This window comes from Tachysurus fulvidraco, chromosome 17 (assembly GCF_022655615.1).
Source record: "Tachysurus fulvidraco isolate hzauxx_2018 chromosome 17, HZAU_PFXX_2.0, whole genome shotgun sequence".
Lineage (NCBI taxonomy): Eukaryota > Metazoa > Chordata > Actinopteri > Siluriformes > Bagridae > Tachysurus > Tachysurus fulvidraco.
Window position 1 is genome coordinate 5355653 of NC_062534.1, and position 21572 is coordinate 5377224.

A 21572-nucleotide genomic window follows, 5' to 3' on the forward strand; every position below is an offset into this window, starting at 1 on the left:
TACGCCTACACGGAGAGCTGCTTCACATCAGCACTTGAACAGTAGCTGATTAGCTTGGCTGGAGCATTGGCATCATCTGGCATTCCTCTGTTCACCAGCAAGTGTGTGAATGTGTGTGTCTGCTATAGGTGAGCTGAAACCGAGGTTCTGTGTGGGTGTGTGTATGACACACTCTTTTTTCTTTTTTTTGCTTGGGATTCCTCCTGCCCCATAAGGCTTTGCAGCAAGTGGATGTGCTGATGTAGGAAGAATGGATGCACCAACGCTCACACAGATACACACACACTCAGAGATCAGTCGTGGGGCCGAATGAAGAAATCAACATCCACACATTCGGGGATCAAACGTACAACAATGTGACTGAGGGTAAGAAAGATATTGTGTGTGCGTGTGTGTGTGTGTGTGTTGTTTGTTTGTCAAAGAGAGCAGAGTAGGGTTTAGTAAAAATAGCTATGTGTCTTGAGATAGGGTTCAACAATATGGTCAAAATATCATATCATGATACTACATGGACATTCTTGGACAAATCATGGACATTTATCATTCATTCAGTCATTCATTCATTCATCTTTTACCGCTTATCCAAACTACCTCGGGACACGGGGGACATTTATCATGATTATAAAATAATTCCAGATGTGTGACTATCTCAATATCCCAAAATAGAAACTGTTCCTTTTCTAAAAGTGTGTTGGTTATAATTGTGTACAGTGGGGAAGTTCAACTGGACCTGTTTGATTCTGAATCCTCAGAAGGTGTTTGTTTATTTTTCTATGAATAAATTAATCTGCTTTTAAAACATTATCGTCTCTATTCTGTAGTCAGAGCTAAATCACAGGGCCTTGTACAGAAGACATTTCACAAACTGTAAAAAGATCTAAAAACGTGTAACTCATCTAAGTAACATAACGTGCAACGTGTAACATGTAACTGTGGTAAGTTTTCTCTAAGAAGGTGTTTACTTCTTTACCATTTTTGGAAGGAGTCTCCAGTGTCAGCACTTTGTAATACAGTAGTTGTCAGTAAATGTATAGGTTTATAATGTTTATGACTGGAAGGTCAGTTCTGTGTAACATGGCATGCTTGCAGTCTCTTTTTACTTACTTCAAGAAAGAAGAAAAACAGAGGCTACTATGGGGAAACATTTGTGTATAATGTTTTTTAAACATTATACACAAAGTGGGAATCTAAGTTAATTTTTATTTACTAACTAAACTATTTAAAGAGGGGGGGGTGCATGGTGGCTTAATGGTTAGCACGTTCGTCTCACACCTTAAGGGTCGGGGTTCGATTCCCGCCTCCGCCTTGTGTGTGTGGAGTTTGCATGTTCTCCCGGTGCCTCGGGGGTTTCCTCCAGGTACTCCGGTTTCCTCCCCCGGTCCAAAGACATGCATGGTAGGTTCATTGGCATCTCTTGAAAATTGTCCAGAGTGTGTGTGTACCCTGCTATGGGTTGGCACTCCGTCCAGGGTGTATCCTGCCTCGATGCCTGAGATAGGCACAGGCTCCCCATGACCCAAGAAGTTCATTTAAGCAGTAAAAAATGAATGAATGAACTATTTAAGATCTTTGCGACTTTGACATCAACTACATGTTGCTGTGAGTAGTGACATTAAGTGACATAATAAACCTCTAAATAAAGTGTATAGTGACAATTTTCACTATATTAACACTATATGTTCACTATATTAATATACAGTGTCGCTGTTATACACTCTTAGGGGAAAAAATGGGATCTAAGGGTTCTACTTATAACACTAATAGGGAAACACTTCTTTAGTATGTTTAATAGACAAAACTAATACACTGTTAAGGTTTCTTCTTTAATTTGTGCAATGTTTCAGTCTTAAAGATCACATATACATTAGACTCTAGACTTAACATTTAATTTTTTTAATTCATACTCTTGTTAAATTACTTGTTAAAAGTTTTAATATGACTTATTCTGTATTAAAAGGCTTCTATAAATTTACGTTTGTATCTTTCGTTCTGATGAAGTGGACGTCATCTGACAGCAGAGTTAAAGTTATGGTTATGTGTGCTATGACAGAAAGTATTAAAAAGTAAAAAACTCCACATTAAAAACAGCTCCACATTAAAAACAGCTCCACATTAAATTATATAACATCATCTAATAAACAACCGTGTTAAGTACATTCGTGTAACATTTACTAAAGAAATGACTAAACAAGGAAGTAGATTTAACCTAATATGAATATACAATATTATACAGAATTATAATAGAAAGTTGTTATTCTGATAATGTGTTCTAAAGAGATGTCGGTAGGAATAGGAGGCAGATCGTTTGTCAGAAATGTTCACAAGGCATTAGGTTTAGATGCCCTTCAAAGTTGTTCTCTAACAGATAAACCTTCAAAACTCTTTGTCTGTCTCAGATTCTCTGCCTGATACAGTGTAGATGAGTGTAACCAACAGTACGCTGTAATTTATTGTGATATTATCATTTCATCATATTGCCCGGCTCTACTGTATTTAATCTACTGGTTTAATTGTTATGACATGTTAAATGTGTGTCTTAGAAGGGACAAAAATCTCACACAGAGCTAATTCTCTTCCCATGACAGCTTTTGTTGTTTTCAGTGACATTACGTAATTTTTCAGAACACTCCTAACACACTTTCTATGATAATCCATGATACGTGTACCAGAATCTGTGTGTGTGTGTGTGTGTGTGTGTGTGTGTGTGTGTGTGTGTGTGTGTGTGTGTGTGTGTGTGTGGCTGTTCCGTGTCACATTTTGTCTCAAAATCTGTTGTTTTCATCAACTGCAGGATCAGGATTGCATTAACTGATCTCAGCACTCAGAGACTTACTGTGTGTGTGTGTGTGTGTGTATGTGTGTGTGTGTGTGTGTGTGTGTGTGTGTGTGTGTGTGTGTGTGTGTGTGTGTGTGTGTGTGTGTGTGTGTGTGTGTGTGTGTTCTAATCAGATGTTAAATACCTAATCGAGCCTTTATGTTGTCAGTACACTGAATCTCTGTAGGATTTTCAGAAAGTTCCCTCCCCTCTCACAGGATTGGTTCAGATGTAGCTGCTGTAACACCATCCAATAATGCTGAGCCCTGTTCTCCATTCTGAGCTCTCGGCCTTGGAGCCGGAGTACACAGACGGTAAAGTATATCAGCCTTACTTTAACTGTACTGTTACACTGCCCTAAACCAGAAACACACAACAAACATACTCATCATGTCTCATACGGATCAGGAGATGTCTTCAGATGTCTCATTCAAAGTGGCCAAAAAACTTTCAGTACATGCGGTCACACTTTAGTAGCTACTTATATGAGTAATTATACCACACTCTCACATTATGTTACTGTGTAATCAGCCACAGTTTAGTAAAAAAAAATTTGTCTTGGGTTTTTTAATGAAGTGTTTGAAGGACATGGTGAGAACAAACTAGTGAGAATGGTTTAAGAGAAGAACTGGCAGGGAAGAGAGTTATCCTGAGCTGGACTGGCATTCAAGTTTACCTTAGAAAAATTACTTTAGCTTTTGAAATCTCCACTTAAATTATATGTACAAATTTAGTCATTCCATACTAATATAACGTGTATAGATCTGTTGGTCTGTGTGGAGAAAGCCAGAAGAAGAAACTTCCACCAACAATACCCAGATGTTTAGAAGTTTACAAAACACTGTAACCGTCGTCTTTAATGAAGCCACTAATTAGTGTCCAAATACATTTTTATTTTTCTTAAAACATTCTAAACAGTATGTGTAATTTGTTTGTATTATTAAACTTATTGGGGTTTTTTTTTTTTTTTTGGGAAGTGTTTTGTCAGAGTAAATGTCACATTCATTAATGATGAAATTGTTCTTTTTTTCTTTGTTTCATTCAAATACTGATTCAGCTGATGTCATCTCTACGGTGGAGTTCAGCCAATCGGGAGAGTTCCTGGCCACAGGGGACAAGGGTGGGAGAGTGGTCATCTTTCAAAGAGAACCTCAGGTAAGATTTTACTCAACAGTACTCTGGGGAAACGAGTTAGCAGCAAAACATGAAAAATGTGAAATTTTGTTTATATTTAATACGGTTTAATTGAAATCTCTCTCATCTCTCTCTCTCTCTTTCACTCTCAGGGGGAATATAATGTGTACAGTACATTTCAGAGCCATGAGCCTGAGTTTGACTGCCTGAAGAGCTTAGAGATAGAGGAGAAAATCAATAAGATCCGTTGGTTACCTCAAATCAATTCCACCCACTTCCTCCTGACCACCAATGGTGATTAATACTTAGAATTTGATAAGTCAGAATAAATGTAACTTCACCAAATTGGTTTCTCACACCGTCCCTACCTTCAAATAAGTGTATCTTGAACGAGTGTGTTTTTCACAGATAAGACCATTAAGCTTTGGAAGGTAAGCGAGAGAGACAAGAGGCCTGAAGGTTACAACCTGAAAGACGAGGAGGGCCGGATGAAGGACATTTCCAGGATCACATCCCTTCAGGTGGATTTCTACAAACAATTACATCCAGAGTGGTCCAAAAGTCTGAGTCCATGTTGAACATTTTTCTTTCATTTAAAATAGGAAATAAACAGAGGATTTTACCATTTTGAAAGTATTTAAAACAATGACAGTAAATGTTCAATATCTTGAATAATTATTCTCTAATTATGTTTAAATGTAGGCAAATGTGTGTATTGACCATGTTAACAAATAGATCAGATTTTCATCAAGTCTAATCTTTGATATTTAGAATACTGTTTAGATGACATCATAAGCTTTCACACAAACCTGTGGAGTCTTGTGCAGACCAGCTCGAGTACACGCTGTCATTAAAATAAAAAAGGTGCTAAACTTTGACGTTCATGACAATATGATCAATGCTAACTCATTTTTTTTTAAATTTGTACTGAATTGAATTCAATTTTAAAAGAATCCAAATAAAAGCATTTTAATATTATTCTCAGACTTTTAGACCTCCCTTTAAATACACAATATGGATCCAAAATTATTGGCACCCCTTGAAATAAATGAAAACATTTATTTCTTCATTATTTCCACTGCCTTCAAAATCTGCCCTAAACAACACTCATACCAATATTTGATCATGACTAATATATGATCTTTAGCAGTCTGTTTGATTTTCTTTCATTGACATGTTGGTCTAGTTTCAGTTTGGTTAACCGTTTCCTTCATTACCCGCAATGCGCTCTATTAATGGCATCACACGCATCACCTCATAAATCACCTAGTAGCTTAGCCATAATTACGTCATATAGCTGCACTACATTTGGGATGTTTGCGTTCAGTGTATCCGCTTTTATTTCTCATTCACATGAGTTTAAACACCAGTTCAAAATAATGATTGTGAAAACAAGCACTTATTTGTTTTGTGGCACAATCATTTATGTTTGATATCACACGGTTGGAAACTATTTATCACAACTCTAAATGAGCTAGCAATAATTATGTCACTCTGTAACATCAACAAGGCACATGATCATGAACATCTCACAGAAGATCATCATATTAGATCCTGGAGAACTAAATATGTCACTAATGACATTTAATGTGGTCTATTTTTCCTTAAAACAATAGAAAAATCACTCATTGTCCTATATATACAGGGCACCCTGAAGCGTTCTTCACAATAATTGAACCTCTGCCCTTGAAGTTTTTGATAATCTGATAAATGGTTGATTTAGGTGCACTCTTACTAGCAGAAATATCCTTGCCTGTGAATCACATACCTTGCAGGTAACCATGGTAAACAGAGGAAGAACAATGATCTCAAGCATCAAACTCCTTTTAAAGCTTCCAGTCTGTAATTCTATCTTAATCAGCATGACAGAGTGATATCCAGCCTTGTCCTCATCAACACTCTCACCTGTGTTAACACTGACATGATGTCAGCTGGTCCGTTTGTGGCAGGACCATAGTGGATTTTTTATACATTTTTGGGGGATTAAGTTAATTTTCATGGCAAAGAGGGACTTTGTAATTAATTGCAATTCATCTGATCACTCTTCATAACCTTCTGAAGAATATGCAACTTGTCATGATAAACATTATGGACTTACTGACACCCTTAAAGAATGCTTATAATAAATAGTTTTCTTTGATTATTTCATATTTGCCTGGGATATGTAAAAATCCATTTCTTATTTATCACTATAGGGAAAATCTTATATATTGCTTTTATAATTCAAATTGAGAAATGAGATGAATGTTAATGGATTGGATTAACGATCAAAACAAACAATGCTGCAATTTATTTGACGTGTATTTTTGTAATCTTTTTGAAGGTTCCCGTGTTACGGCCGATGGATTTGCTGGTGGAAGCGTCACCACGGCGTGTGTTCGCTAATGCTCATGCCTATCACATCAACTCTATCAGCATTAACAGTGACTGTGAGACTTACCTGTCTGCTGATGACTTGAGGATCAACTTGTGGAATCTGAATATCACAGATCGCAGCTTCAGTATCCTGTCTGTACACCTGGACAGCTTTCTAAAGGTGTGTATCTGCAGTTGCGGTAGATTTGGATACGTTCGGCTAAAGTGCTTACAAAATGATGATAAAAATGAAGACTTTTATTTGGGTCTAGATAAAGTCTGATCCTTTGTTCATATAAGAGCTTGAGATATAAGAGCTGTCAGTTTCCTCTGGGTGCTCTAGTCTCATCCGACCGGCTAAAAGTGCTGGTAGGTGGATTGGCTACTCTAAAATATCCTGTTCTGGCGATCGGTGTTACTGGGATGTATTCTGGATTCATAGCTCTCTGTATATGAAAGATTCACAAATGAGTGTAAGTGTCTTTTAGATTACTCTTTCAGATATACTTCAACTGAAGCTCCAAGAATCAGGCATGTCAGTAATGCTTCTCTGTGTATCCAGTGTATGTCTGTTTCCTTAACCAACTTTCTCAGACATTGTGGACCTGAAGCCAGAAAACATGGAGGATCTGAGCGAGGTGATCACCGTGGCTGAGTTTCACCCTCATCACTGCCACTTGCTGGCCTTCAGTAGTAGTGCAGGTGCTACACGCCTGTGTGATATGAGATCTCGAGCATTATGTGACCGACCTGCTAAACGTGAGTTCCTCTCACTCATGCTGTTTAACATGCAGACTGTATTGACCGAGAAACACACAGATATCAGATTAGTGATTGTAAGTGAACAGCAAACCACTTGAGAGGAAAACTGAAGTGTTTCCAATTGAACGGAGACAAGAGCTGTTCAAAGTAATCATAAAGATAAATTTGTTTCTATTATATTCAACATTTGGAATGATTTACCAGTCGTTGTTGTCGTCGTTTAAATCATTACTTATCATTTCCCATCTGTATAGTTCAGTGTGAGATGTTTTTAGCTCTGTTCAGAGAACCTTATGCAGAATTCTATTGGTTTAATGTAACACATTTTAGATGGTTAAGCACTTCTTGGGGAGCACTAATTGATTATTTCAGTGAAAAATCTCTGGAGATCAGAATTTTCCAAAATATTCAAACTAGCCCATCCGACATGAAAAACCATGCAATGATAAAAGTTACAGAGATCACACATTTCCTACATTCTGATGATAAATGAAGCTCTTGACCCGTGTCTTTGTGATGATTTGCCTTAAATTGCTGATTAGATAAATGCATAACATTAACAGTGTTCCTAATAAAGTGGACAGTATGTTCTTAACTGTGTGTCATAAAAAGTTCTCTTAATCTTTTTGTCTGTAATACAGTATATCTGTAAGTAATATCCGTTTCCGTCGGCATGTGTGTGTGTTGTGTCTCAGTATTTGAGGAGTCAGTGGACCCAGCCCATCGATCGTTCTTCTCTGAGATCACTTCTTCTGTGTCGGATGTAAAGTTCAGTCACAGTGGACGCTACCTGCTCACCCGAGACTACCTCACTGCTAAAGTCTGGGACCTCAACATGGAGAACAAACCAGTGGAGATTTATCAGGTCTCATCTCTCATCTCTCACACCCAGCTGTTATACACTGATGTCCAATGAGGCCAGCTATTATTATCTTGTTCTGTCCTGTTCATTTAACATAATTTCAAGAGACAACAAAAGTCAGTTTACTCAGTGAAATGGACACCAATCAGTATAAACAAGTGACTTACTTTAACACAAGTCTGATATAAAATGAGCCCCATACTGATTGATGTCCATTTCACTGAGTAAACTGACTTTTGTTGCCTCTTGTCAATATTTTAGTGTGAGACATGTGTTTCCTTCTCTGTTGGATAACTTTACACAGGATTTTCATGCTTAAGGATAACAACTTCAAATTTTAGACACATGAACAAGCACTTAAGGCATCTCAGAGAGCAGAAATTCATTCATTCATTCATTCATTCATTCATTCATTCATTCATTCATTAATGGGGTTTGAATGTTTGACTGTTTACTGGATTTGTTTGGAAAACAAAAATGCTTTTCTATTAGCTCTAGTAGGTATGAAACGTACGTATGACAAACTTCAAATCTTAAAGCCCAGAGTGTCTATTTTAAACCAGCTTAAAATTAAGCACCAATGTGTCGTGTGGCATAAAAAAAGAAATTCAGTACTGAAAATGAATGCAACAAAACAGGAACGATTTTTATTCACATTTAGTCCCTATAAATTACTCAGTTCACTCAAGATAACAGGGCAGAACAAGGCAAACTCTCCAGACTTCTGTTACATCTTCGTGTGTATTGTGTATGAACAAATAGTGTGTATTTGCAGGTGCAGGATTATTTGCGCTCTAAGCTATGTGCCCTTTACGAGAGCGACTGCATCTTTGATAAGTTTGAATGTGCCTGGAATGGAACTGACAGGTAAATCCATGACCTCTGAACTTTCATCTTTGAGCTACATTTACAATCATTCCCCCCCTCCCCCAAACATTTATCTTTATGTGTCTCTCAGTGTCATCATGACAGGGGCGTATAATAATTTCTTCCGGATGTTTGACCGAGCGAGTCGGCGTGATGTGACTTTGGAGGCGAGTAGGGAGGTGTGTAAGCGGCGTGCCGTGCTCCGACCTCGCCGTGTGTGTGTGGGGAAAAAGAGGAGGGAGAATGATATCAGTGTGGACAACCTGGACTTCAGGAAGAAGATCCTACACACGGCATGGCATCCTACAGATAACATCATCGCCATTGCGGCCAGCAACAACCTGTTTATCTTTCAGGATAGACACGGCTCCGGACACCACATCGGCCATCATTTAGAACAAGACAAACCTCTGCAGTTACAGGACACAACATGTCAGTGAAATGACGCTTGAGAGCAACAGCTTTTTTTTTTTTTTTAACTTTACAAGGATGTACCAGTTGAGAATTTGTACTATTCAGAGCATGTTTTCAGTATAAACACAAAAGCCTAATAATAATAATAATAATAATAATAATAATAATAATAATAATAATAATTTAATGCTGGATATAATAATAACCACCATTATGACTGGAACTGTACTTCAGAACTCCTGCATGAAATGTAACACAAGGAGACTGAGATGAACCAGGAAATATATTTGCCTGTCCGTGTCTAAATCACTACTGCATGTTTACACTATTATCCTTAATTAACAGGCTTCGTTAACTGACCGAGTTCTAACGGCAACGATGAATGCAAACAAATCGGACCCTTTATTTATTGAACTAATGAACTGTATCCGCCGTCTGGTGGCTCTTCTCAGGTTTCATGTTTCTTGACCGGAGACAGTAGACGTTAGACGTCCTCTTCCTCGTATCAGATGTCGAAACTGAAGCAGTACAATCATGTGAATATCTGAGGAGCAATGAGGAGCAATGTTTCTAAGGAACATCATGTAAACTGGAATTTCAAGGATTTTTTAGCATGCTAAATCATTGTGCTGCTGATCTGATGCCACACGGAAGATGGTAATGAGTTGGGGTAAGATGTCAACGCTGGTCCAACCAAACCCTGCTCTCTAGTATCAGCGATACAAGTGTTAATGTGGAATCCACTGTTTGCTAATAATAAAAATAAAGAAACGGTAAAGCTCATTTTACACCAGACTCAGTAATCATACATTACACTGCATTAGTAACGCATGTTCAGAATAATCAGGTACTGCATAGCTTCTGGTGTGAATTGGGCTTAATGTTGTGCACGATCATCATCATCATCATCATCATCATCATCATCATGCTTGAGAAATTCAGTGCCATCACCCTGAAAGCCATGTCATTAAATTTGGACTTTTATTTCATTTAAAATAATTCATACAAATGCATACAGTCACAAACATTTCTTTTTTTTTTTTTTTTTTTTTTGAATTCTGTTTAACAAAAAATAATGATATCTCATAGTATATATAGTATGTATATTGCTAGCCTACCACTTTAACCAGGAAGGAAACTATGTAGGCAATGGAGCGCTGCAACTACCCCGGCAGCTGCCTCGTAAAACACGGTACGGTCAAGTCACACAGAAACAGGCAAGCATGACGCCAGCTTTTCACAAGACAAACTTTTTTTTCTTTTCCGTCAAAACAGGACAACTTTTTTTTTTTATTACCTTTAACACATAAGGTAGTACATGCTAAGTTAACAAACAGGAACAGAAAATAATAAACAACAACAACAAAAAAAAAACACTCAATATACTTTTTGAAAGTACTGTGCTAAAGTAGACTACAAAAAAGACACATGGATACAAAAAAAAAAAAAAATTTTTTAAAATTTGATGCACTATGTGATTTAATTCCAAAGGGAGGGAGGGAGGGACAGGAGAAAAATAATTTTCCTGAGAGGGTGTGCAAAACAGGCCTCTTTCGGGGCTTTTCTTTTTTTTAAAAATCATACCAAAAACAAAAAATAAAACAATAAAAAAAAACTAAACTATTAGTTGATGGTTACCTCCCTTTATGCTGTTTTTCTTATTTTTCTTTTCTACAAAGCACTGATCGTATCCTAAAAACTGTACACAAACAGGTTACATTCAGAACTACGGCTGTTTTAACAATGAAACCCATAGGACATTAAAAAAAATAACAAAACAAAAAAAAACAAACAATAAAACAAAAAAAGAAAGAAAAAAAAATTTAAAAATCAAAAACATTGCCCACTGCACTACAATCTAAACCAGCAGGATTTGTTTTAGGGAGTTTTTTTTTTTTAGTTTGTCCCAAATGTCTCCACAATAAAAAAAAAAAGAAAAAGAAAGAGAGAGAGATAAAGAGAGAGAGAGAGGGAGAGAGAGAGAGCGTGAGCATGATCCACCACCTTTAGTTCAAACAGTAGGCTACTTCAGACAGTCACGGTTTGTTGTTTTCTTTTTCTTTGCTGGTTTCGAGCATGTGGTGCTCGTCTCCTTTGGGGCAAAGAAGGACCAGGTGAGTTCTCTAGTGATAAGGAAAACTCTGGATAGAATCTCAGAAGTGTGTGGCTACAACTGCTCGTTGGGGTGCTGCTCTCGGTCGGGCTCGGCTTTGCCCGTCTGGCCCGGAGACGGTGCGTGGGGCGGGTGTGCTATAGGGGGAAGGCTGTGGCTGATTGGCACGGCGCTCGGCACGATTCCCTCCACTGGCGGCGGGAGGCCTCCGGATGGCAGGCTCACCACACCAGGAGGATACCTGTAAAGCAGAGAGGGAAAGAAACAAGAATCAGTATTTCACTTACACTTAAATGTCAATCAGACAATTATATTAAAATATAAAGGTGCAAATACGGATCTTTAAATTTTATTCATTAGACACCCCCCCCAAACAAACAAAAACAAATAAATATATTTGACAAATATGTGGAGAGGCTACATGAGAAAAAAAAATTATTAAGTCTTCTGTGCTGCGATCAATACACTGATTCTTCTATTCATTCTGTCTTCTACAGGAAAACATTACACTTCATTCTTCTAATTCATTTTTTTTTGGTCCGGGGAGTTTTGGTGCAAGACACTGCTCTGTATTGTACACACTCATGTGGGGGTTGTGTGAGCAAACAGCCATGACTTTATAGTGACTGGGTGCATTTGCACCAACTAGCTTTTTTTCCCCAAATAACTGTTTTGTCAGTTAAACAGCAAATTATTACATGTTGGGCTCAAAGTCGAACAAATATACACACAAATAAATATGCGTTATGCTTTAAATTTTCAAAACAGAAATGCATTCGCGTCAAGTGTAAAAATGTTGATTGCTTAGCTGTTGCTAAGATACTTAACTAGCCACTAGAAGGCTTTATGTACAGTCAAATACACAATGGATATTTAAAAAGTATACACACCCTGTTCATTTTTTGTTCCTAGAACAGAAACATTTCCAGAAAAAAATAACAAAAAATAAATAAAAAGCTACAACAACTATGTTACGCAAGTGTGCACAAACCTACACTAATATTTTGATTTTGTTACATCTTAAAGTCATTTTGGGAAATAGTCTACTGTGGCACATCTTGCCAATATTTTTTCCACTCTTTCCTACGAAAGCATTGCAGATCCATCAGCTTGTAAGATTTTTTTCCATTTAGATTCAGGTCTGGCCTCTGACTCACTCAATCAAAAGCATTGATCAGCTTTGGTTTCATCCATTACTTGGTTGATTTGGATGTATGGTTTGGGTACATGTGCAATTTATTTTCATCTTCAGCTTACTAGCTAGTCATGATTCCCTCCACCCTGACAAATAGCCCTAGTTCTAGCTGAAGAACAGCGGCAGTAAATCCTGATGCTGCCACCACCATGCTTCGCAGTGGTACCGGTGTTCTTTTAACGATGTGCCCTTTTTTTTTATTTTTTAGCATTAACCATAAATTTTAGAATCATGGAATTATTTGAAAATCTGAAAATAGCATACACACATCTTGCCACATGGTTTGAAGTGACTTAGTTAAGCTTCCATCCCTCCATCCTACTTCACAGCCCAGATGTGTGAAGAGATTTTTGTCACATGCAGAGAGCAATCAGAACTTGTCAGATATTCACACAGCTCCTTTAATCTCCCTGTAGGTCTTTAGACAGCCTCCTTGGTAAGCGTTTTTCTTTTTTTTTAATTTCAGATGGACGTCCTGTTCTTGGTTATGTTACTATGATGCTCCGTCTTCTCTATTTTTAGACGCGTGACTTTACGATGTATACCTCTCTTCCGATCGATACCATTCAATAACGAAGAGAACTCACATGCTTTGTAAGGGGCTTTTTACATCTGGTCACTTCATGCGTTTTCTGTGATCAAATAGCTATCCGATGATAAAAAGAACGCCTTCTGAAACGGTTTCGAGACGGATATAAATCCGATCTTTCAAACCACTTCAGGAGGTGGTCTGGGATGCGTTTCAGATGAAACTGGACAGGTGTAAATGAATGTGGATGTTCAAGCCACATATGTCAGCGCTATACTCCTCCCAAACGGAAGTACGTCACTCGCGACCTTTTGATTGCATTCTGAAAACCGCATACACCAAAGTGTGTTCCATTTCAATTACCCCGGAAATGAGGTAAAATATATTTGCATATTTGGCGGGAGTAGAAAGATCGGATTAATATCCGATTCGCCGAGACGCATTTATGTGGCCTAATGTAAATGGAGCAGTTTTAACAAATCAGATAGCTATCGGATCAGAGAAAACACATGAAGTGACCAGGTGTAAAAAGGCCCTAAGATGAAACCGAGAAGATCCTAAAGAAACGGCTGATCTCTATTTACCGTTAATAAGTATAAATCCCCTGATGACAGCTGTATAATTCTTTTGAACATGAGACTGAACGTGATTGGCTCATTCAGTTCATAGCCCCCACCCGCCCCCATGATCGTAAAAGGGTGTGTACACTTATACAACCAGCTTATTGTAACTTGTTTAACTTTTCTCTAAAAGGTTTCTGATTGTTTTTCCGGTCATTTTTATACACTGTAATTTAACACGGATGGTGGAAAATGATTCTGACGTAATTTATCTTGGTTTCATTTTTTCAGTCACAAAAACCAAGACTTTTTATAGGATCCTATATATAAATATACAAACATATAATTTTATTACAGTTAATACTTGCCCCATTTAACTGAATAATGATTTTTTTGTTTTGTTTTGCAAATACATTCATTCATCCGAACTTCTCGGGAGAGCCTGTGCCTAGGGATACACCCTGGAGGGAGTGCCAACCCATCGCAGGGCACACACACACGCTCATTCACTCACACACTAGGGACAATTTTCCAGAGATGCCAATCAACATACCATACATGTCTTTGGACCGGGGGAGGAAACCGGAGTACCCGGAGGAAACCCCTGAGGCACGGGGAGAACATGCAAACTCCACACACACAAGGTGGAGGCAGGAATCGAACCCCCACCCAGGAGGTGTGAGGCGAAGGTGATAACCACTAAGCCTCCCATAGCTTCCCAATGTTAACTTAAACTATTTTACATGCAGAACATGTGCACATTATCATGTGTGGACATTTTGTGGTCAGCACAACACTTTGCACATTTATTTATATAAACTGTGTAGTCTATAAGCACTTAGTCGGAAAAGTCCAGGGTGGAAAAAGCACCATGAGTGAAAGTGAAATCTGCTTTAAAGATTTTTTTGTTTTATTTTCGTGTTTGGGTTTTCAAGTGGAATATTATATCCGTTGCTACGGTGTGTTATTGTTTAAAAGGACATTTTTAAAATTTTCCAGTGTAAGTTGGAGCATATCTGGTCGTTTGATATAACGTTATTGTGATTAGCTTGTCCGTGGTTGTGATGTGCTCACAGTACTCTTGGTGCTGATATATTTACAGTCACTTGGGGTGTGGTGTTATGATAACTGCAGCACATGAGATAACACTCTTGCAATGTAAAACTCTCTCGGGACCTGATAGAAAGAACCAGAATAACACCCAGGAAATGGAGGCTGGCAGAGATATGGCAACAGCATTTAAGGTTATCTAATGTTAAATAGCTTACGAATCACTCCTTTGCTAACGGTGAGCCTTCAGAATTTCCACGTTTGGGGTCAAAACAAAGGTTCAAGAGTGAGAATGACAAAAATGGAGCAAAAATAAGCTAACAGAAGCCAAAGAGATGAGAGAAGATATTGACAGAAATGGGGAAAAAAAAATAAAATACATCCTCCATCCTTATATCTGTTTCAGGTTAATTATTCCAGGAGATTGAATTCAATCTAGTAGGTAATGGCTTAGAATCATAAGTGCAACAATGTACTACAACATCTAGCACAAATAAACATCCTCCAAACCACTCACACCCTTTCCTGCACCTCCCAAACTGTGACATTGTAGTTCCCCCAATACACTCCATCCTCCCTGTAGGTTTAACCGGTGTGTAAACTGCTGCGCTGACTAAACAGTTTAATAAGTAAACAAATCTGTATTGATATCCCACTGCTAGCGTAAGTGCATTTCAGGCACCTGTAGGCTCCGTTCAGCTCTGGGTGGATGGCAGGGTCCATGCCTGCCCAGTGAGTGGTCTGTGTGAGAAACTCCTTATTCACACAGTTCTTCAGGCTGTCTGGAATACGACCTGGGGGGAAAAAAAAAAGCTGTGATACACCACGACAATACAGCAACTTCGGATGACGAAGAGTGTTAAAAATTCGGCAACAATCGTATAGCACGAAAAACAGTTCTGTATAAATGCTTATTTGGAAAAATTCAAATCCTGCAACAACAAATCCTTAATCTATAATTAACATGATTCTTCACTCAGCTGCTCTAACTGTATTCCCGGCTGCACGCTTGTTCTAATGCGTTATCGTTTCTATAGTAACAGCTAATTCATAGGGCCACACCGTATAATCCAAGTCTAATAATAAATACATTTAAAAGTAGAGTAATACCTCGAGATATGAGTTTAATTCGTTCCGTGACCTTGCTCGTATCTCAAATTGCTTGTATCTCAAAGCAATTTTCCCCGTTTAAATGAATTGAAATCCCATTAATCCGTTCCAGCTCGCAAAATTCCACTCCAGTTTTTTTGTTTATGTGTTTTGAATATGAAAAATGTACAGTCCCTGTATGTATAAATAACAAATATGTATAAAAACATACAGTAATAAAAGAGAATGTTAAAAAAATAACCTGGTTTTACTTTACGGAAGATGCGCACGGTGGTTGAGGGAGGAGTTAGGAGGAATTACACTTTCACTTTTGTTCACTTACTCGCTACTGTACACTCTTAATGCTACTTTACACTTAAATGGAACTTAACTAAATTTCACTAAAACTAACTAAAATTCTATTAACTGAACTTAATTGCTACAATTTCTGTTTTCTTTACATTAATTTTGCTTAATATTCTTCATCGCTTTTCTCTCCACTTGTTTTTCCTTTTTTGTCACTCTTTCCTCACTAACATCTGCCGGTTGTTTTAATAAAAACCCGTCGGCATATCAGATACGGTGTAGTCACACAAGTTTAAATTATTTAACGGATCCAACGCTCAAAACGGAGCAAAATTACAGATCCGCAGATGGTCGTCACCTCACGCAGCCCCTTTGCGACTCTCCATAAGAAATGAATGACTTATGGTTTATCGGCCGTCGTTTGTCGTGTGCATTGTGAAGGCGGCTTTAACCGAGTGAGACGTGGGAAGCTGAGACAGGGGAAACAGAGCACATGTGGTTGTTGGGGATCTTTGTTTCAGCGGCGGCGGCTCGGATGCTTGTATCTCAAAAATTTGCTCGTATCTCAAGGCAAAAAAATTGGTCGAATCACAGCTCGAACCTCAAAAGATTCGTATGTCAATGCACTCGTGTCTCGAGGTATCACTGTATATGTTTATATCGAATGGAATTATGTATAATATAGATGTACAATCTTAGACACTGTGTGATATGTTTTCTGTAAAAGGGTTTATTTAGCATTTATGCAAGGAGTCTCCGGTGCCAGTAACAATAAGAAAAACAGCTTTTTCTGTCATCTTTATAGATAGAAGATAAAGGAAGTTGCATGTTGTGGTTTTCCTGTTAATAAGCAGATTTTTTTTCCATGTTATTTTCGTGTCAAGAGAAAGTGAAACACTTCATGTTTCACTTTCAGATGGATTTTTATCATTAGTTATTTGGATATAAAACACATTACCCTCTATCAGGCATGTGACGTTTGTTTAAAAACCGTAACTGTGCCATACCGGTAATGGCTCTGCGGATCTCCCGAGCTGCTTCCTCCCTCATCTCGATGGAGGCCTGCTCGCTGTACCAGGCGGCGTGAGGAGTGCAGATCAGATTAGGGGCATCTTTCAGTGGGCCCTGGCTGAAACTGAGACGGGGAGTTTGAGGAGTAAGACGACTAGCTTTCATGAAGCAAATAATGCCTCATTGAGTTTTGTCGAATAACCTGAGGCACTCTGATTCTGTCTCCCACACACAAACACACAGACAAACACACACACACATACAGTTACCAGAGCAGCTCTCGTTCTCTCTACCATACGCACTCACGGCTCACCTAAATGGCTCCGTCTCGTGAACGTCGAGAGCTGCGCCACGTATTCTGCCCTCTTTTAGTGCCTGAGCAAGTGCTTTTTCATCCACCAGTCCCCCTCGTGCAGTGTTCACCAGGAACGCACCCTGACGCATCTAACACAGAAAGAAAAACAAACAAAGAAAACAAAAAAAACAAAAACACAGTTAGTTCGGTCTATTTATTTGTATAGTCCGTAATAAGGTCGAAGCCTGAAGAAAGCATAAGCAAGTTTGAGAATGGATTTGTATAAAGCAGAAGAAATCGATATTTCTGATATTGAAATAATGATTAATACACAATCGACACAATAAAATAATATGTCTAAGAAAGAGGTTGCATCTGTTTCTTAGGAATATATGCATTTTATTAGGGTAAGTGAACGGAGATGAATCGAGTGCTCAGGACAAAAAAGAAAAAAAGAAAAATGAAAAGAAGAATGCCGGACCTCTAGGTGTGTCCGAGAATATCGCAGAGCTCAAGCCACCTACACAAACATCGATCTTTCCTAATTCATACGTCAGCTGCCATTTTTATTGGGTGGAAAAAGCAACCTGCTATTTGGCACATTTTTGAGTGTGAACTCATCTCAGCATGCTTTGATCTTGAAATGTGGAGCTTCTATGAAAAATATGTCAAAGGCTGGCGTGTTTGCTTTTGAAGGTGAAAGACCTGTTTGATATATGAGGCGTGAGTGTGTGTGTGTGTGTGTGTGTGTGTGTGTGTGTGCGTGTGCGTGCGTGTGTCTTTCTTACCTGTTTGATAGTGAAGTCGTTGATGAGGTGGTGGTTGTGTTCGTTCAGGCTGCAGTGGAGGGTGACGCAGTCAGAGTGGAACAGTAAGTCTTGTAGTGTGTTTACTCTCTGTAGTCCCAGCGCTCGCTCCATGCCATCAGAAAGGTACGGGTCGTAGAAGATCACATTAAAGCCAAACGCTTTAGCTCTCAGAGCTACAGCCTGACCAACACGCCCTGAAACACACACACACACACACACACGACATATCAATAACCTTTCCTTCTACTCAAATCAGACCGGTTTCATTTCCTCTTCTATAGTGGCTTTAAATGACTGATTAATTTAACGCATCGATTTCGAGCGTCTCATATCCGCTTTACATTAAAGATCATTTGTGATTTCTAAGTCCGTATCTGGTGCTTAATTAAACATAAAAAGAGGTTGTAAATATTCTATTGCATTAAGCCTATAGTGCATGACATTCTATTAATATTATTAAGTGCTTTATTCAAAAATAAAATAAAATAAATAAATCAGAATCACTAGCGCTGCTTATAAAAAATGATACAGTTTAAATAGCAATAAAAACAATATAAAATACAGTAAAAATCAGTTTAATAAATAAATAATACATAAATAAAAAAACAAACAAACAAACATAAATAAAGTGAATAATTCAATAAATTGTCTAGAAATGATTTCCCTTCCTGTTATAGTGATAAATGTTTTTTTTATTTTAGATTTTTGATTAAGAATCAATTGCTTTACCTGAAAAAAACAACTATATATTATTTTTTTAATTATAACTTAAATTAAATAGAATTTCCCCATATTTGATTATTTTCTATTAATATTCCCCAAATTAGACTATAATATAAACTGTTAGCATTTATATTAAAACAAACTAATTATTATTATTACTACTAATAATAATTAGAAGAAGAAGAAAAAGAAGAAGATTAACAGCGATTGTGTAAACTGACCAAGCCCGATGATCCCCAGAGTCTCCCCTCTGATGCGAGCAGCTCCAGAAGCGACCTCACGGATTTGCTCCACACTCTGGACCCGCGTGCCCTCACGGAGAGCCTGGTGCAGCCAGGTGGTGCGTCTGTAAAGATTGAGGATGTGACACAGCGTGGAATCGGCTGTCTCTTCCACTGAGGCTGACGGCATGTTACACACAGCTATACCTAAAAACATCAAATAAATAAAATAATATTAAAAATAAATAAATAAATAACAAACCCAAACCCATTACTATACGGAAAGAGGTTTATACACACTGCATAAACTACAAAATGCAGTCAGCGTTAACATGGTAAGGAAGGAAATGAGATTACCTAATTCACCCGCTGATTTAATGTCGATGTTATCGAAACCGCTGCCTATGCGGACTATGATTCGAAGTGCTTTGAATTTCTCCAGATCCTCGCGCATTAGTGTTATGGTGTGGTACATGAGCGCTCCGACGGCCTCGTTCAATACCTGGAGGAACACATGAGACAAAGGTGGGGACAAGTGAAGGCAAATATATACAAATAAACTATTACTTTCTGCAACAGATAAGGATTTATACCAGAGAAGGGTTGGGGACTTCCCGATGAGGCTAAATGTGTAGGTGCTTAATGACATTAAAGTTTTGAGGAGGTAATAGGTGACAAAGCTTGGTAAATAAATACTATTTTTATTTATTTAATTAATTGATTGATTAATTCAAACAAAGGATTACAGACCTAAAAACTTCCTGAAAAGGGATAAATAAAGTATTTCCAAATCTTCAAAAAATCAACTTATTAGAAATTCCAGGCAGTGTCGCTCTTATTCATCCGGTTTGTTCGTGGTCTTGGCCACAGAAACGTACCGCATTAACATGAAGACTGGGCGAAAAACATAACCATTGTGAATGTGCTGTGAAGCATTTGCTGACGTTAAGGTTTGCTATTCATGCCTCCCACAGTTACACACTGAATTATATTGCCCAGCTCCACAAACACCTACACTCATAAAACAGGGATTAATTCATAAATGCGTTTACTTGGATCCGCCACAGAGAACTATCTGGCGTTCATGCAAAAGCAAAATGAATTGCGTTTTGCATTTCCAAGTAAAAACAGCGTTCGTCCGGCATCGAGGTCGGTTCAGCTGCATGTCTATTAAGACCTTATTTCCATGAAATACAGTTCATGGAAATGTGCTGACCCTTGGTTGGGATTTTACGTTACCATGGAAGCGTTTCTGCTCCGTCGGCCACATGACTAAAAACATTTCAGCTCCACCTTATTAACTTTCATACTCAAACGACCGCCGCTGCGGAGGTGCTTCTCATTTTGCACACACTGCCTCGGGCCCTTGAGCTTAATTATCAGCACGGCTTCCATTCGATCCTATTGCTGGATTTCACTAGGACTTCAAATCTCTACAGTTCAAAACATTTCTTAGAATTGAATAATTCTATTTTTACATAACACTAGTTGAAGATGATTTGACATGATTTACAGCATTTCTCTTTGCGTCTCTCAAAGGCAAATGAAATGCAACCAACCGGCAAAGAAATAAAATAAAACAAGTAAAATACTGACACATGATTTCCATTTACAACCTGAAGAGCCAAGAAATTCTATAAGGATGTAATAAATTTGTAACGTTATTACACTAAATTTCCATTATTACATTGTCTGTTACAGTGTTGTGTTGAATATGATGAATTAATCTAATACAACATGCCCAATAACAGGGATCCAAGAGTTCTTGGTGCACAAGAAATAAAATACATTAAAAACTTGCATTTATTAGAAAATAAATCAACAACAGTTCAGTTATCACGTGACCGGATGCAAAGCATCTGATACCAGGTTGTTAATTCCTCGTATTAAATAACTGCACATCCTGAACTGATTTATTACTCGAAATACTTCTCACAACTAGAAACTGTTGTTTCCTTACCAGAATCCTTTCTTCCAGGCTTTTTCTGTAGCGCTGATCATATACAGGGTTGTAAGGACCCTATAGTCAGAGTGCCAACTCACCACAGGGCACCCAGACAATTCAGACATGACAATCTGCCTCCAACGTACATCTGTTGACTCGGGGGAGGAAACTGAAGTGCCCAGAGGAAACCCCTGACACAACCCACAACACTAAGCCACCATGTCTACTTTTCTTACCAGAATCACTTAAGGCAAGAAGCAGGGCCCGTGTTAATATAGGATCAGCTATCCAGCGCTGTAGGGAACTGAACGTCTTCCGGGTGAAACAGAGCAAAACCTTACACGGTACAACACACAGTACTACAAAAACACATTTGTATTACCATTGTATTACTCATCGAGGTAATTTATTGATAAAAATATGCCCTCAGCCAGCTGCCCCAATGGGTTCTGCCATAATACTTGTCTGGTTTATACTTGGGTTATACTTGTCTGGTGTATGTGTGGGGGCGGAGCTT

At 38.2% G+C, this 21572-nt stretch overlaps 2 protein-coding genes across 5 annotated transcripts in view; one reads left to right on the plus strand and one right to left on the minus strand.

Annotated features, from left to right (window-relative positions):
- ppp2r2cb (protein phosphatase 2, regulatory subunit B, gamma b) lies at positions 1-10523 on the plus strand. The gene is made up of 10 exons (XM_027154706.2): positions 1-366; positions 3034-3129; positions 3873-3970; positions 4102-4243; positions 4358-4470; positions 6273-6450; positions 6899-7063; positions 7762-7931; positions 8704-8795; positions 8887-10523. The coding sequence occupies exons 2-10, from the start codon at positions 3072-3074 to the stop codon at positions 9233-9235; spliced, it is 1365 nt and encodes a 454-aa protein (XP_027010507.1). The 5' UTR covers positions 1-366; positions 3034-3071; the 3' UTR covers positions 9236-10523.
- Positions 10168-21572, minus strand: part of ctbp1 (C-terminal binding protein 1) — a 23722-nt gene continuing 12317 nt past the window's right edge. For all 4 annotated transcript variants that reach the window (XM_027154710.2, XM_027154708.2, XM_027154707.2 and 1 more), the window contains 7 exons: positions 19468-19612; positions 19111-19317; positions 18146-18360; positions 17376-17506; positions 17059-17186; positions 15339-15450; positions 10168-11563 (listed from right to left, as the gene is read on the minus strand). In XM_027154710.2, coding sequence (XP_027010511.1) covers positions 11377-11563; positions 15339-15450; positions 17059-17186; positions 17376-17506; positions 18146-18360; positions 19111-19317; positions 19468-19612 — 1125 coding nt within the window. In that variant the 3' untranslated portion in view covers positions 10168-11376. The remainder of the gene's footprint in view (positions 11564-15338; positions 15451-17058; positions 17187-17375; positions 17507-18145; positions 18361-19110; positions 19318-19467; positions 19613-21572) is intronic.

What these genes read in the sequence shown, in the direction of transcription:
- ppp2r2cb (XM_027154706.2), top strand. Translation starts at nt 3,072, where the DNA reads ATGCTGAGCCCTGTTCTCCATTCTGAGCTCTCGGCCTTGGAGCCGGAG. An exon ending in GGAGCCGGAGTACACAGACG is followed by an intron (nt 3,130 to 3,872) that starts GTAAAGTATATC and finishes ATACTGATTCAG; the next exon opens with CTGATGTCATCTCTACGGTG. An exon ending in TATCACAGATCGCAGCTTCA is followed by an intron (nt 6,451 to 6,898) that starts GTATCCTGTCTG and finishes CAACTTTCTCAG; the next exon opens with ACATTGTGGACCTGAAGCCA.